This window comes from Lepus europaeus, chromosome 15 (genome assembly GCF_033115175.1).
Source record: "Lepus europaeus isolate LE1 chromosome 15, mLepTim1.pri, whole genome shotgun sequence".
In the NCBI taxonomy this organism is placed as follows: Eukaryota; Metazoa; Chordata; class Mammalia; order Lagomorpha; family Leporidae; genus Lepus; species Lepus europaeus.
Window position 1 is genome coordinate 59,712,180 of NC_084841.1, and position 14,192 is coordinate 59,726,371.

The window sequence follows — 14,192 nt, forward strand, 5'->3', positions numbered from 1 at the left end:
TATGCCCCCAGCAGCGCGCGGCTCTCTCAGTGCGAGCAAGACGTGGAAAGGACCCGGGCTGTGTGGGGTGGTCTCTGGGCTGGGAGCGTGTGAGCCCCGCGTGGGCAGGGACACCTCTGAGGAGAGGACGCCGCATGCATGATTCCAGGTGGCATTGCTTTGTCAGCTGTGTGGGGGACCCAGTGGCTGGCTGCTGACTGATGTCATCTTTTTTATTTCTTTCTCAATGTTGTGCTTACAGCGCTTGGCCCAGAGGGGGCAGAAGGAAGAGGCTGTTGGGATGAGGACAGCGGGACCCAGGGTGTGGGAACCGGCCAGGAGATCCCCGATGCGGTGGAGAAGGTATTGTCAACCGCTTTGTTAGCACCCAGCACCCATCACGTCGTGTCGTGAACCAGCCTCAGGTGCCACGAGTGCAGTGAAAGTGCTTTTCTGCATTTGTGCTCCGTGAATTTCAGCATTTGTCTCTAGACTTTCTAACTTATTTCTCCTTCCAATGTGCTTGTTCTTCCTGTGTCATGTAGGTGTAAACACACAACCGAGAAGTCATTACCCCGGATGGAAAGCCCGCCTGTGTGTGCTGTCTGCGCTGTCTGACTTCCGCTCTTCCCTTTCTCACTGCACACCCTTGCTTGTCGCTCACTACGTTGGGAAACTTTCACTGAGCACCGGGCCTGGGCATTTGGGGCCCCTGGGCAACCAGATGGCGCTAATGTAGCGGAAGTTAATTTCCACTTTGGGATGTTCTTGCTTCTTCCACATTCCTTGAACTTCCTCTCCTATCAAACTGTTTTCCTGTTACCACCAGCATTTCACCTACTTTTTGTAGATTTTTTTAAATCTAATCTGACCAGTTTTTGCTTGGGGCAGAGTAGTTCCCATTGCATCTCGGTATGTGAAGGATCTTCAAACAATTGATGGAAAATGCACACTATGAGAAAAACTGTTTGCATGGGTTTCACAGGGTTTTTTTTTTCTTTTGCACCCAAACTGTTTAGTTCCGTTTTCCATAAACTTTCTGAAGTATCCCTAGTACAAAGGCTATAACTCTGTCTTTACAAATTAAATGCATAAAATGTTCTGTTAACTTCCAGTGCAACTGAGATGTCAGAAATAGCGAAAGAGTCCAAACTTGAAGCTGGGAGGCAGCCAGTTGGCCTGCTTGGTGTTGTCTGAGGCTCGAGAGTTGAGCTTTATCTGAAATGGAATTAGGTGCATTCCTGAGCACCAGCCTGGGCCATTGTGGGAAATGACATATGGCAGGCCTTCTCTTATCTGTGTCACATTTGATATATTCTGTATTTTTCATATAAATTGTGTATGACTGAAAAACCAAGTCCAAGGATGTAGAAAAAAAAATCCGCTGAGAAGACAACTGTAACTCAACGTTCTCTGCAGGGCCAAAGTGACTAGGAGAATGCGGTGTTTGCATCCCTTTTTCTGACTCAGCCTCCTGGCTTATTTCTTATTAAAATGTTCCCGCTTTTCATCCTTCTAGGACAATCTTGCTTTTTGGTGTGACGTTCGTAGCTTGCAGCTGCTTTTATGTTGTTAGAAAGTAAGCAGGAAGGAGAGAGTTGTCAGGAATAGCTGAATCCGCGGAGTGGCAATGCCTCCCGCCCCTAAGGCCTCCCTTTTGTGCAGGTGAGCATCAGCGCCAAGCTTTCCTGCTTGGATGAAAGTCACTGGGAAATTTTGCCTTGAACACATTTTGATAAATTAAACTGATGTGTAGATAGGAATCACTTGAAATAAAACCTTAAAAGGTATACAGTAGGTATTTTATTATTAATTTCTGTACTAAGGTAGGGTTAAAACAAGTTTCTAAAAGAATCTTGAAAGAATATTGACTCAGTTACCTGACGAGGAGAAACACTCTGTGCGTCACCTACACAGTTACGCACTGGTACCACAAGGTGGCAGCCCAACTCTGTTAAAAAGGTGATGTGATGTTCTTGAGTACAAGTAACCACATGCGGCGCGATTTTATTCATTGCTGTGTTTCCAGGTTTTACAGAGCTTAAAACTCTGTCACCTATGACCTTGGTATGACAAAAGTTATAGAATGTGGATGGGCAAGGCCAAAATCAGAAAGGAAACTGGAACTGCCCACTCAGACAGGTCCGGGCTTCTGGGTCCCATTGTCTTCTGTAAGGGAGGGCTTAGGACTGACGCCTCTTGGCTTTCTCTGCAGCCTTTCACGTTCTCCTTAGGGGACTTAGCAATGCCATGTCTGATTAGCAGTGTGAGGAAAGAGACCTGTAGGCTCCTCACGGCACCATCAGCCTGAATGCATCCCGTTCAGCCACAAGTTCAAAGTTACCTGAGAATGTTCCCATAGCCGACTGTTTTTTAACAGCTTAAACTTAGGTTTGCTGGGACAAAAGCAAGTCACCGACTTAGACTGTAGGTTCCTGGAGGCGAGGGAATCTGATGACCTTCTATAGAAAACAGTATGGAGTTTAGTGGGTGATCATTGCTTATTTATTGAATGGAGGACAATCAGATTCACCTCATAGGCATTCATTTTTTCTTTTTTTTAATTTTTTTTATTTTTGACAGGCAGAGTGGACAGTGAGAGAGAGAGAGAGAGACAGAGAGAAAGCTCTTCCTTTGCCGTTGGTTCACCCTCTAATGGCCGCCGCGGTAGCGCGCTGCGGCCGGCGCACCGCGCTGTTCCGATGGCAGGAGCCAGGTGCTTATCCTGGTCTCCCATGGGGTGCAGGGCCCAAGCACTTGGGCCATCCTCCACTGCACTCCCTGGCCACAGCAGAGAGCTGGCCTGGAAGAGGGGCAACCGGGACAGGATCGGTGCCCCGACCGGGACTAGAACCCGGTGTGCCGGCGCCGCAAGGCGGAGGATTAGCCTGTTGAGCCACGGCGCCGGCCTGGCATTCATTTTTGAGTGCCAGTTGATGCCAGGAGTCACCCTTGGGTTTGCGAATGCACCAGAAGCCCAGAGAGTCCAATGTGTCACTAGGATAGTGAGAGCAGATAGAAAATGAACACGCAGATGTCCAGTTCAATCCCGGAGACTGGAAACCCCACTCTTCACACACACCCTTCATGTGTGCTGTGGAAGAGACAAGGACCCTGTCCCCAAGGAGCAGGTGGGCTCTTGTGTTCTCGTTCATGGCTTCTGCTGACAGCACATGTGCTGTGGGAATCACTGGGCCCACAAGCCCTGACCGACAGGGGTAGGACCTGGCCGAGGCCAGCCCAGCGCCCCCTGGAAGCTGTCTTTGCTCCCAGTTGGTCCCCAGCTACCGGCTCTGTTGGCATCATGGAGCTCCAGCACCAGGCACGATGCTCTCGAGTGTCCAGATCTGGCCTCTTGGATGCAAGAGGTCAGCCTGGCCGAGGAGACTTCAACCTGGCCGCAGAGTGGTCACTCTAGAGTGTGGCTTGCACAGGTGAACATTGCCACCTAGCGTCTGCAGGGCCTCTTGCTGTCCTCCCTGGTTGTCTGGAGGGATGCTTGGGTGAGAGTGGCCATGCAGCTCAAACACCGAGCTTGCAGGGAGGGGCTCTCGTTGCTGGCTTCATTCCCTAGGCTTCCATTCAGGCAAGGAGACAGCGTGGGTGCAGACAGGGAATCGAGTTGAGAGAGGCTGGAGTGACTGACTCAGGCCAGACGTTTCCCCGCGTGACAGGGTGGCTCTCCCGAAGCAGAGTGTGCGCTCATTTTCTTGTGTGTTTATGTGTTTTAGGTGGAATGCAGAAGTTTCCCAGGTTCTTCGCAGTCAGAGGTGAGCTCCTACATACGTTCAGTGATCAGCACCCTCTCTCAATTTGTGGACAATGAAAGCTTTCTCGGGAATTTGACACTCACGGCCTTGTTTTTCAGATTCTGCAAGCCATACAGAATTTAACGCGTCTCCTGTATAGCCTTCAGGTAACTGGCTCTCTGACCTTGTCAATGTTTCTCTTCACATACCTCACGTTAATGACTGCCAGACTGCAGGAGCGAGAGCGTTTCAGAGGTAGGGAACGATCTGACGTGAGTGCCAGCCGCCCACGTGGACCTCAGCGCGATGGCTTGAACGTGCCTGCTTTGGTGATCACGCGGCAACACCCTGCTACATTTCATACTGTTCTTCTCTGAAACCATAAAACAGTTCATATCTTTAAAAAATACTGATGCTTATGACTTGGCTTGGCTTCACGTTTTCTGGTGAAAACTTTGGTTCACACCTAAGCTTTTTCACTTCCACATGCGGCCTTAGGCCTTTAGAGTGGTTAACTGCTTCCTGTGCTCCTTCGTACTTTTGCTTATTCAGCCACTCAACAGTTAGGGAGTTCCCTGCCTCTGCTGGCCACGGTGCTGAGGGCTGAACACATGGCGGCAAATGGGACCAAAGTTGCTTACGAGGGAACTTCCCAGCGCTCATTGGAAAATGGAATTAAAAAGATACATTTATTTTGGTGCAGAACAATTTTGAAACCCATACATTCTTTTTTCATAATATGCTCTTTCCATGAGCTTTTTTTTTTTAAATAGATTTATTTATTTGAAAAGCAGAGTTACAAGACAGAGAGGGAAGAGACGAGAGACAAAGAAAGGTCTTCCATTTGCTGGTTCACTCTCCAAATGGCCACAACGGCCGGAGCTGAGCCGATACATAGCCAGGAGCCAGGAGCTTCTTCTGGGTCTCCCACATGGGCACAGGGGCCCAAGCTCTTGGGCTATTCTCTTCTGCCTTCCCAGGTGCATTAGCAGGGAGGTGGATCAGAAGTGGAACAGCTGGGGCTCTGAACTAGCGCCCATATGGGATGTTAGCGTTGGAGGCGGCAGCCTTGCCTGCTCGTCACAGCTCCAGCCCCAGAAGGAATTCTTACAACCGTGTTGTTGTGCATCCCTGCAGATTTGAGTCAGGTTGTAAACACTCACCAGCATCACTTCCATCTCATCACCTGGTGATCTACACCATAGTTCTCAGTGATTGAATCAGACCACATTTTGTGGAATTTATTTTTCCAATCCCTTAGGCTTTTGCTATCACATTATTCCTAGTACTGGGGTGGGCCTCTTGCTTACTGTTTTGGCTACAACTTCTGCAGATGTGTTAAATAATGCTGTTGAGAATAAGCTCCTTGTCTCATTCATGATTTAGGGGAAGGCCTTTAGCCTCTTACATCTGATATGCTGCTCTGGGATAGATGTTTGTAGAGATCAAATTATCATGTAAAGCAAATATTCTTTCTTTTAACTGTCAACTGAGAAGGGATATATAGTGGGGATAGTACATTAGATCTTGGGGGTTGAAGACCTAGGGCATCTGGCTTGTTCATCTGATGAAAACGCTCGCAAGGTTGCATTTCTCCTGTCGTGCCCTGAGCGCAGGCCTGTGTGGACTAGGGTTCAGAAAACCTCAGTGACCTCAATGATCTAGTTTTTGCATCACATTAGGTTGGAGTAGCATGGGAAATGTCGAGGTCTACAGAGGATTCTCTTCACCAAAGCTTTTGAACTGGTCTAAGCGTATGGGCTTATGCATTCTCAAATTGAACATCTTACGTATGATTGGGGTTTTTACAGAAACAAGAATTTTTGAATCAGAAGGAAATGAAGTTTGACCTCTACATTCAGAGGGTAGAGTCACAGATGCAGTATTGACAAGGAAGGAGGGAAAGAACAGAGAGAAAGCCAGCAAAGTAAAGTGAAGAGCAGGTGAATTGAGAATTTTCCTCAATTTGGAAAACAAGTATGGGTCTCTGTCCTCAATATGAATGCAAACTTCAGACTCCAGGAAGGAGAAGGCTCTTACCCTAAGTGTGAAGTGGGTATGAAGAATGCTTCATGCTAGCACTAATTGCTCTCGTTGCAACCCTTACATGAAAGTTAGCATTGTGTATGGTAGTTTTGACATTTAAAATCATGGATTTCTGTTTGTTTTACCATGCGGATGCCCTGAGGATCAGGGAGAATTAAGTGGTGATGTACAGTCTACGGTTTTCTCTGCCAGGTCAGCAGTTGTGAGTGGGTCCTGAATAAGTGCTAATTGTTTCGTATTTAAAGAGCATAGTAGGGAGAGGCGGCAAGATGGCGGAATAGGCAGGAAGCACACTTAGTCCGGGGGGAGAGAAAGTTTAATATAAGTGGAGATACTGCAGGGTCAAGGAAGAGTAGGGGATGAAACAGCAGAGGAAACTCTTCCGGAACTAGTGATTCACAGTGGACCTGCGTGGAGAGCGTGGGAGCCCAAGTTCGGGACACCAGCGGCAGACTCAACGCACCAGCGCTGGAATGCGAGGTGAGCCGAACCTCCATAGCCCGAGATACCAGCAGGCAAGCGGAAAGAGGAGGCTAGAGGGAACGAGGCTTGAAACTCCGTGGGGAAAAGTTCACCAGGCTAACTAGAAGAGAGAGAAAAAAAAATAAAAAAAGTGACTGATACGGACACAAGTTTCTCTCTCTCCGCTCACCTCTCACAGGCGAGCAAGACAGAGCAGGCGCCATTTTGGAGATACGTCATAAGCAGGGCGACCTCAGGTCTGCACCAGCCCTGAGCCTAGCAGAAAAACCTGACTCTGGGGGGAGGGGTGAAATAACAGGAGATTAGCATCTAACTTGGCAACCCAGTGGGAGACTGCAGGAGAATTGGAGCCCACACTGAGGGCAGCAGAGATTCCCTGTGTGGTCCTTGGGAAAGAGCTTCCGATCTCTGGCTCCTGTGGGTATATCATTTGCCTGCTAACTACCTGCAATTACGTTCAGCTGTGCGGAATTACTTCCCTTTTAAATCAAAAAAAGAAAGAGAGATTTACCACACCCAACCTGGGAGTGTCATCCTTGACACACCCTCAACCCTGAGGAACCAAACACAGCTCTCAGTCCACAATCATCTCAAGCCTCTAAGGCTCCATTGAAAGCAGACAGTCCACTTAATATAGAGCCATAGTGTAACAAGAAAAAACACCACAGTGAAGAAACCAAATATCTCCAACATGCCAAACAACAAACGCAAAAACCAAGCTAACAAGAACAAGGAAGAAACTATGACGCCCCCAAATGAAAAAGACACCCCAATTCAAGATTATGAAGATGATGAGATCGAAGAAATGCAAGAAGCGGATCTCAAAAAATTGATAAGAACATTAAGAAGTTCTCAAAAACAAATTCTTGAACTACAGAAATCCTTCATGGACAAGATAGAAAATCTCTCTCGTGAAAGTGAAATATTAAGGAGGAATCAAAATGAAATGAAACAACTAGTGGAACAAGAAACTCTGATAGTGACTAGAAATCATAATGAAATGAAGAGTTCAATAGATCAAATGACAAACACATTAGAGAGCCTTAAAAACAGAATGGGCGAAGCAGAAGAGAGAATATCAGACTTAGAAGACAGAGAACAGGAAAGGAAACAGGCAAACCAAAGAAAAGAAGAAGAAATTAGAAATCTAAAAAATATTGTCAGGAATTTACAGGATACTATTAAAAAACCCAACATTCGGGTTCTAGGAGTTCCTGAAGGCATGGAGAGGGAGAAAGGATTAGAAGGCATTTTCAGTGAGATACTAGCAGAAAATTTCCCAGGTTTGGAGAAGGACAGAGGCATCTTAGTACAGGAAGCTTATAGAACCCCTAATAAACATGACCAAAAGAGATCCTCACCACGACATGTTGTAATCAAACTCACCACAGTGAAACATAAAGAAAAGATCCTAAAATATGCAAGAGAGAAACGTCGGATCACTCTTAGAGGATCTCCAATTAGACTCACAGCAGACTTCTCATCAGAAACCCTACAAGCTAGAAGGGAATGGCGAGACATAGCCCAGGTACTAAGAGAGAAAAACTGCCAGCCCAGAATACTATATCCTGCAAAGCTCTCATTTGTGAATGAAGGTGAAATTAAGACTTTTCACAGCAAACAGAAACTGAAAGAATTTGTTGCCACTCATCCTGCCCTGCAAAAGATGCTTAAAGATGTGTTACACACAGAAACACAGAAACATGGTCACCAATATGAAAGAAGGTAAAGGAAGGAAACCTCACAGCAAAAGATCACAGGAAGCTCAATTTCTCTTTGACATAGAATTAAACTCTGATGCTCTGTTAAAGCAATGTGTTAAAGTAATCTATTATGTTCTCTTGATGTCTGTTAAATTCTAATTGTTCAAAAACAGCTGAATTTTTATTAAGAGCTATGGGTTATTTAAATATGTGCTTTTTTCAAAAATTTGAATATCTGCTGCTCATAAAACTAAAGCGTTGTTGGTTCTGTGTTTAGCTGTCCTCCTATAGGTTCCTATGGACTTTTTCCAGCCACTTTTATTGTATTCAGTACTTTGGGATGGTTCTGTAAACAGATGAAGCCAATAATGTATTAACAGTACCAACTGAGAGAAAGTATGGTTAACTGAGGTTACTAAAAAGAAAAAGCAATTCAAATCAATTGGCAATCTACAAAAAGAGTTAAAGATTTTAAAAGCTATTATTAAAATTGCTATATTGGTCTATTATGCTATATTATATGTGTGTACATATTGTATGTCCACATAGGAAATTTTATTAAGAGTTTTATTTTAAATGGCTTATAGATAAGATTGTCCATAAATTTAAGCTGCTAAAATCAATCAAAGATACATTTTAATTTGTGGGACCTGAATCTGTGTATCATATGTTTTAGACTTGTTGGTAGAAAGAAACTAAAAACATTTTAGATGGTTGTGCTTAAGTTTACTGGCTAAACAAACTACACCATGTTAGATATTTAAGAGGTGTTTTCAAATACATGATTCTTAAAATTTATAGAAGGCATTGGACCTTCTGGTAAATGTTTTCTTAAGTTGTTATCTAATGGTTGAAACGGTTTGCTAAGTATTCATGTGATATTGCTATTGTCAGCAAGCGATCTAGGACTTGCTCCCTCATTTCTCTATTCTAAGCCCAACTTGTTCTTTCATTTCTCTATTCTCTTCAAGGTAGGAAACTAATTCTATTATGAAGGAATCTGTAGGATGCACAATTTAATCTTTAGACCTTATAAAAGAGATGGCTAACATTTTTCTGCAATAGCATAGCCAAAATAAGAACTCAAATAATAATCTCATAGCTAGATTCACTTTGCCATCAGCGAAGTATACAGTAAGTAGAAAAAACCTCCCTTTCAGACCAAAGGGAAAGAAAGTTTTAAAGTGAGAATATAATTTTCCTCATGGGCATTGTCTACCTTAGAAAAACTACTACAGAACATGCCTGTGACTATAGACTTGTAGTTCAGGCCACCGAAGATTAGAGATGGGACATGGGCACTCCCTTGACTTGCATCTTCTGGTCTGCTTTAAAACAAACCAGGAGGAAAAGAAAGCTCGGCATCAGAAGCAATGGGTGGCAGACCTATTAATGGCTGACATGTACATTGATCTGCCCTCAAGGAGACCCAACAGGCCAGTCCACTGCAGTGGCTTTCAATGTGGTAAGCCTGGGCTTCAGCAGAAGTCAGCTTGTGAAGAGCCCTGGCAGCTCTGCCAAGAGTTGGATCACTGGAAATGGACCTGCCCTGGAGTCGAAGGATGCCCAGGTCAGAGCCACAGATCTTATTGGCTCTAAGCTGAAAAGCCCTTCACTCAGCCCAACTTCCAAAGTGACCACTGCAGCTGAGGGGATGGTCAAGTAGGGTCAGCAACATTGCAGGCAGAACTGTAAATTTCTTGTTAGAGATGCCGCCTGCCTTTACCTGGCCAGCTCTCCTCCCAGGCCAGCCAAGTAATGAAAGTCAACAGAGTGCCTTCCCCTAGGAGGTTCACACCTCCCTTAGGATATACCCCATGTGAAGAGATAGATAGGTCTGGGCCTCTGAATTTACAAGGCCTAAAGCCCACCAGATTATTATCAAGCCCCTTCTATCAGGTTCTATTTGCCTCTCAATCAGAAAACTTAATTGTAGCTTAGACAGCACCTTTCTTAGCTCCTCTAATAATGACTCTGTCCTTTGTTCTAGGCCCTGTCTAGCGCACTTGGGCCTCATTCCTTTGTAATCATAACCTCTACTCTACCACCAATGGCTCTACTCCCAACATGTGTGTACTGATGGTCCTCTTCCCCACTTAATGCTGTATAATTGTTCAAACCTGGTAAATGCCACTCTTAGGATCATTGGTTACTATCCTCACCCTGTCTTTTATGACCTTGTCTAAATATGATCAGAGTCGGCGAACTTGGAAGGCTTCCATAGCCTTGGCAACTCATGACGACAGCCTAGGATGGTTACTGGCGCCATAAACTAGAGTGTCAATTTGTTGGGTCAACAACAGGAGCCACTGTGCACTTGCTCCTCATGTGGGATCTCTGTCCTTAATGTGCTGTACATTGTGATTTAATGCTATAACTAGTACTCCAACAGTATGTTTCACTTTGTGTTTCTATGTGGGTGCAAACTGTTGAAATCTTTATACTAAATTGATCTTCTGTATATAAAGAGAATTGAAAATGAATCTTGATGCAAATGGAAGGGGAGAGGGAGCGGGAGGGGGGAGGGTTGCGGGTGGGAGGGAAGTTATTGGGGGGGGGGAAGCCATTGTAATCCATAAGCTGTACACTGGAAATTTATATTCATTAAATAAAAGTTAAAAAAAAAAAAAAGAAAAAAAAAAAAAGAGCATAGTAGATCATGCCTGTTCTCTGTGATAATAATTGTTCTCTGTTAACACCTCCTGAAGGCCATTAATCAAAGATCCCAACAAGTCTGAAATGTTAAAAATCAATTTTCCAATTTCAAAACAGGAATTTTTTTTCAAAAGCCCCAATAAAAACATGCTTAAGTAAGAAAAGTACAAATTTCAAATAATCTTAGTTCTTTACATTTTGAAAGCATAGGAAACTGCTGAGCTAACAAAGGACTAGTGGTCAATCCCCATCTCCCAAACATCTGTCACACGGACAGCTCTGAAAGTTCTTAGGAAGCAGAAATGGGAACCTATCCCTCGGAGAGCCAGGTGTTCTCATATCGAGTCACAACATGCACTTGTGCCGAGGCCGTGTCCGTGGTCAGTTCGTCCCTTCTGTACTTCTTTGCACTTGCCATGGGAACTTTTAAAATTAAAAGCTTCCAAGGGCATTCACAGTGATTTTCTTTTTCTTTTTTTTTTTTTCTTTTCTTCTTTTTGTTTTGGTTTTGTGGACGCCTTCCAAATCTTTGTAATTATTTCCTGTGATGCTGCCAAACTTTTCATAGGCGGATACCGTAACCCAAAACATTTTTAAAATCTGGTTGGTAAGGCCCCTGGGGTTTATAATATCTATTTTTCTCTTAATCTCTTCAGCCTTCTGTTAGCAATCTATTAGCAAATGAATTTCAGCTTCATTTTTGTGTGTGACCTTTCTGTTGTCATATATGGAATATAGAGACTAGCTTTAGCCACTTACATTTCTCCTCTAAATGGTATTAGCTGTTATTCTTTGGCATTGTGTTATGAAAAACTACCAGAAGTCTCCAAACAGTTGACTTTCATTTTTTTATGTGTTCATGAAAGTAATTTCTGGTTTGGGATGCAAGTGTAGGGTACTAGTAGGTTTATATAGATCCCTAAATTCTTGTGAATTACTAACTGGGGAGACCTCAGAAGGCGAACGACATGCAGAGCAGAGTCTTAGGCGTTTATGCACAGCGTCCTCCTCCAGAAGACATAATGTAAATATTGACCAGCAGCCGCAACAAACCACATTTCCAGGAGAGGAGATGAGTGCAGCCAGCCCTCCGTGGTCACTAGCTCTGCATCTGTGGATCCCGCTAACTCCACATCCAAAAGATTTGAAAAAAAAAAAAAAATTCCAGAAAGTTCTACAAAGCAGCACTTGAATTGGCTATGCTGAATTCATGTGAATGAAATGATGTGGGTATTATATTAGGTAGTATAAGTAACCTACAGATGATTTAAAGTATACAGGATGATTGCATAGGTTAAATGCAAATACTACACTATTTTTTAAAAGGTTTATTTGTTATCTGAAAGGCTGATTAGAAAGACAGAGAGAGAGAAAGAGATCCATCTACCATCTGCTGGTTTATACCCCAAATGGCTGCAGCTGGGCCAGGCCAAAGCCAGGAGCCAGGACTCCATCCATGTCTCCCACGTGGGACCCAAGTACTTAGACCACTTTCCACTGCTTTCCCAGGGCAGTTGCAGGGAGCTGAATGGAAGTGGAACAGCTGGGACTTTAACCAGAGCCCATATGGGATGCCGGCACTGCAGGCTGTGGCTTTACCTGCTATGCCACAGTGCCAGCCCCACCACACCATTTTATAAAGGAGATTTGAGCATTTGCAGATTTTGGTGTGGGTGGGAGTCATGGGCCCATTCTTTTGCAGATACTGCTGAGCAATTTTGTGGCTTTGAGTTACTTCTTCTTCTTTTTTTTTTATAAATTCCCAGGCCCTACTACGTGTAGTTACCTCTCCTCTCTTCTCTCCCAGGCTGCCTTGACCATTCAGGACAGCCACATTGAGATCCACAAGCTGGTCCTGCAGCAGCAGGAGAGCCTGGCCCAGGGCCTCTCGTTCCGAGGCAGCCCCTTTCTGGACCAGGAGAAGTCCCGCAACCTGGAGAGGCCACGCGAGGCGCTGGACATCCACCAGCTCCAGCACCAGTTCCAGCAGGAGCAATGGCGCTGGCACCGCAGGTGCGACCAGCAGCAGCGGGAGCAGGAGGCCAAGGAGAGCCTGCTGCAGGCACGCGAGCGGCAGTGCCAGTCCCAGGAGGAGCTGCTGCTGCGGAACCGGGGCGAGCTGGACCACCAGCTGCAGGAGTACCAGCAGAACCTGGAGCGGCTGCGTGAGGGCCAGCGCATGGTGGAGCGGGAACGGGAACAGGTGCGCGTCCAGCAGGGCCTGCTGTGCCGCTGGAAGCACGGCCGCCAGAGGAGCCTGCCCGTCGCCTTTCCTGCCGGGGACAAGGAGGTATGGATCTCCTGAAGGGTTTCAGCAGCTTCCCGTGGACACATTCAGTCCTGGTTGTTCTGTGTCTTTGGGGGTTTGAGCTCCTAAGAGTTTCTTGGTTTGTAGGGAGCAAAAGCTGGGAACTATCAGAGGCACTGCACTTGTATCTTGACTTTTGCTTTTTAAGATGTATTTATTTACTTGAAAGGTAGAGTTACAGAGAGAGGGAAAGAGAGAGAGAGAGAGAGTGAGCTTCTATCTGCTTGTTCACCTCTCAAATGGCCACAACAGCCAGTCTGAAGTCAGGAGATCCATCCGGGTCTCCTACGTGGGTGGTAGGGGCCCAAGCACTTGGGCCATCTGCTGCTGCTTTCCCAGGCGCTTTAGCAGGAAGCTGCATTGGAAATTGAGCAGCTAGGACTCAAACTGGTGCCCATATGGGATGCCAGCATTGTAGGCAGTGGTGTTACCTGCTATACCAATATGCTGGTCCTGTTTCTTGGCTTTAAAAATGGAAATTTTAAAAGTTTGAGTCCTATCAAATCTTTGTGCTCTGAGATGCCCTTCCCCAAGGTAGGAACACAGAATTGTGAGGCCCTGTAAGGCAAGGGCGAGCTGTCCTGGAGGCATGCGTGCTACACAACAGCTGTTTGAAGGACCCTCTTTATATGATCTATTTTATGAGAGGATGAGAATAATCTACCATATTCTATGATAGATGTACCTTTTATTGGACCAGTGAGTTAATAAGGTATATTTCAGATGGTATCTTTGGCAAGTGTGACACTATTCCATTATGCCAACTTTATTCCATCTTTGTAAATCTGATTTGGTTCATTCAAAATCCATTTCACTAGTAATAAATGAATTGTATGAATTCATGATGGAGCAGGAAGAACCTTTCAGGGGAGTCTGTGTTCCATTGCATCCTCTCTCATGGCGTCTGACAGTTCTGTTCATCGGAGGAACTTATTTTTTTCATGCAAGTTTACTTTTTATCTGTAGTGTGCAAAGTTTTAAAAGTTGGTAAGCTCATATGAAAGAATTAGGTTGCATCAAAAACTAAATAGAAAAAACTTTTCTATTTAGTAGATATGGAAGTGGTGCTTTCTCTGATTAAAATGAAGTCGAAGCACTTTAATGGCATAGGACACTTGTCTATGCTGTCTGTTTCATAAGACTTGCTGTGCACCGGGAATTGAAGTTCTGGGACTAGCTCATTAAAAGGGGGTGGGAGGACTGAGCAACACTTGTAACTTCCCTCTCACTGAAGGCTTGATTGCCAGGTTCTATCAGGAGTAAGGACTT

The 14,192-nt window shown here is 45.0% G+C and overlaps 1 protein-coding gene across 1 annotated transcript in view; it reads left to right on the forward strand.

Annotated features, from left to right (window-relative positions):
- Positions 1 to 14,192, forward strand: part of ARHGEF28 (Rho guanine nucleotide exchange factor 28) — a 330,489-nt gene that overhangs the window by 282,897 nt on the left and 33,400 nt on the right. Inside the window, 4 exon segments of the mRNA XM_062212247.1 lie at positions 242 to 342; positions 3,711 to 3,749; positions 3,848 to 3,895; positions 12,423 to 12,905. Coding sequence (XP_062068231.1) covers positions 242 to 342; positions 3,711 to 3,749; positions 3,848 to 3,895; positions 12,423 to 12,905 — 671 coding nt within the window.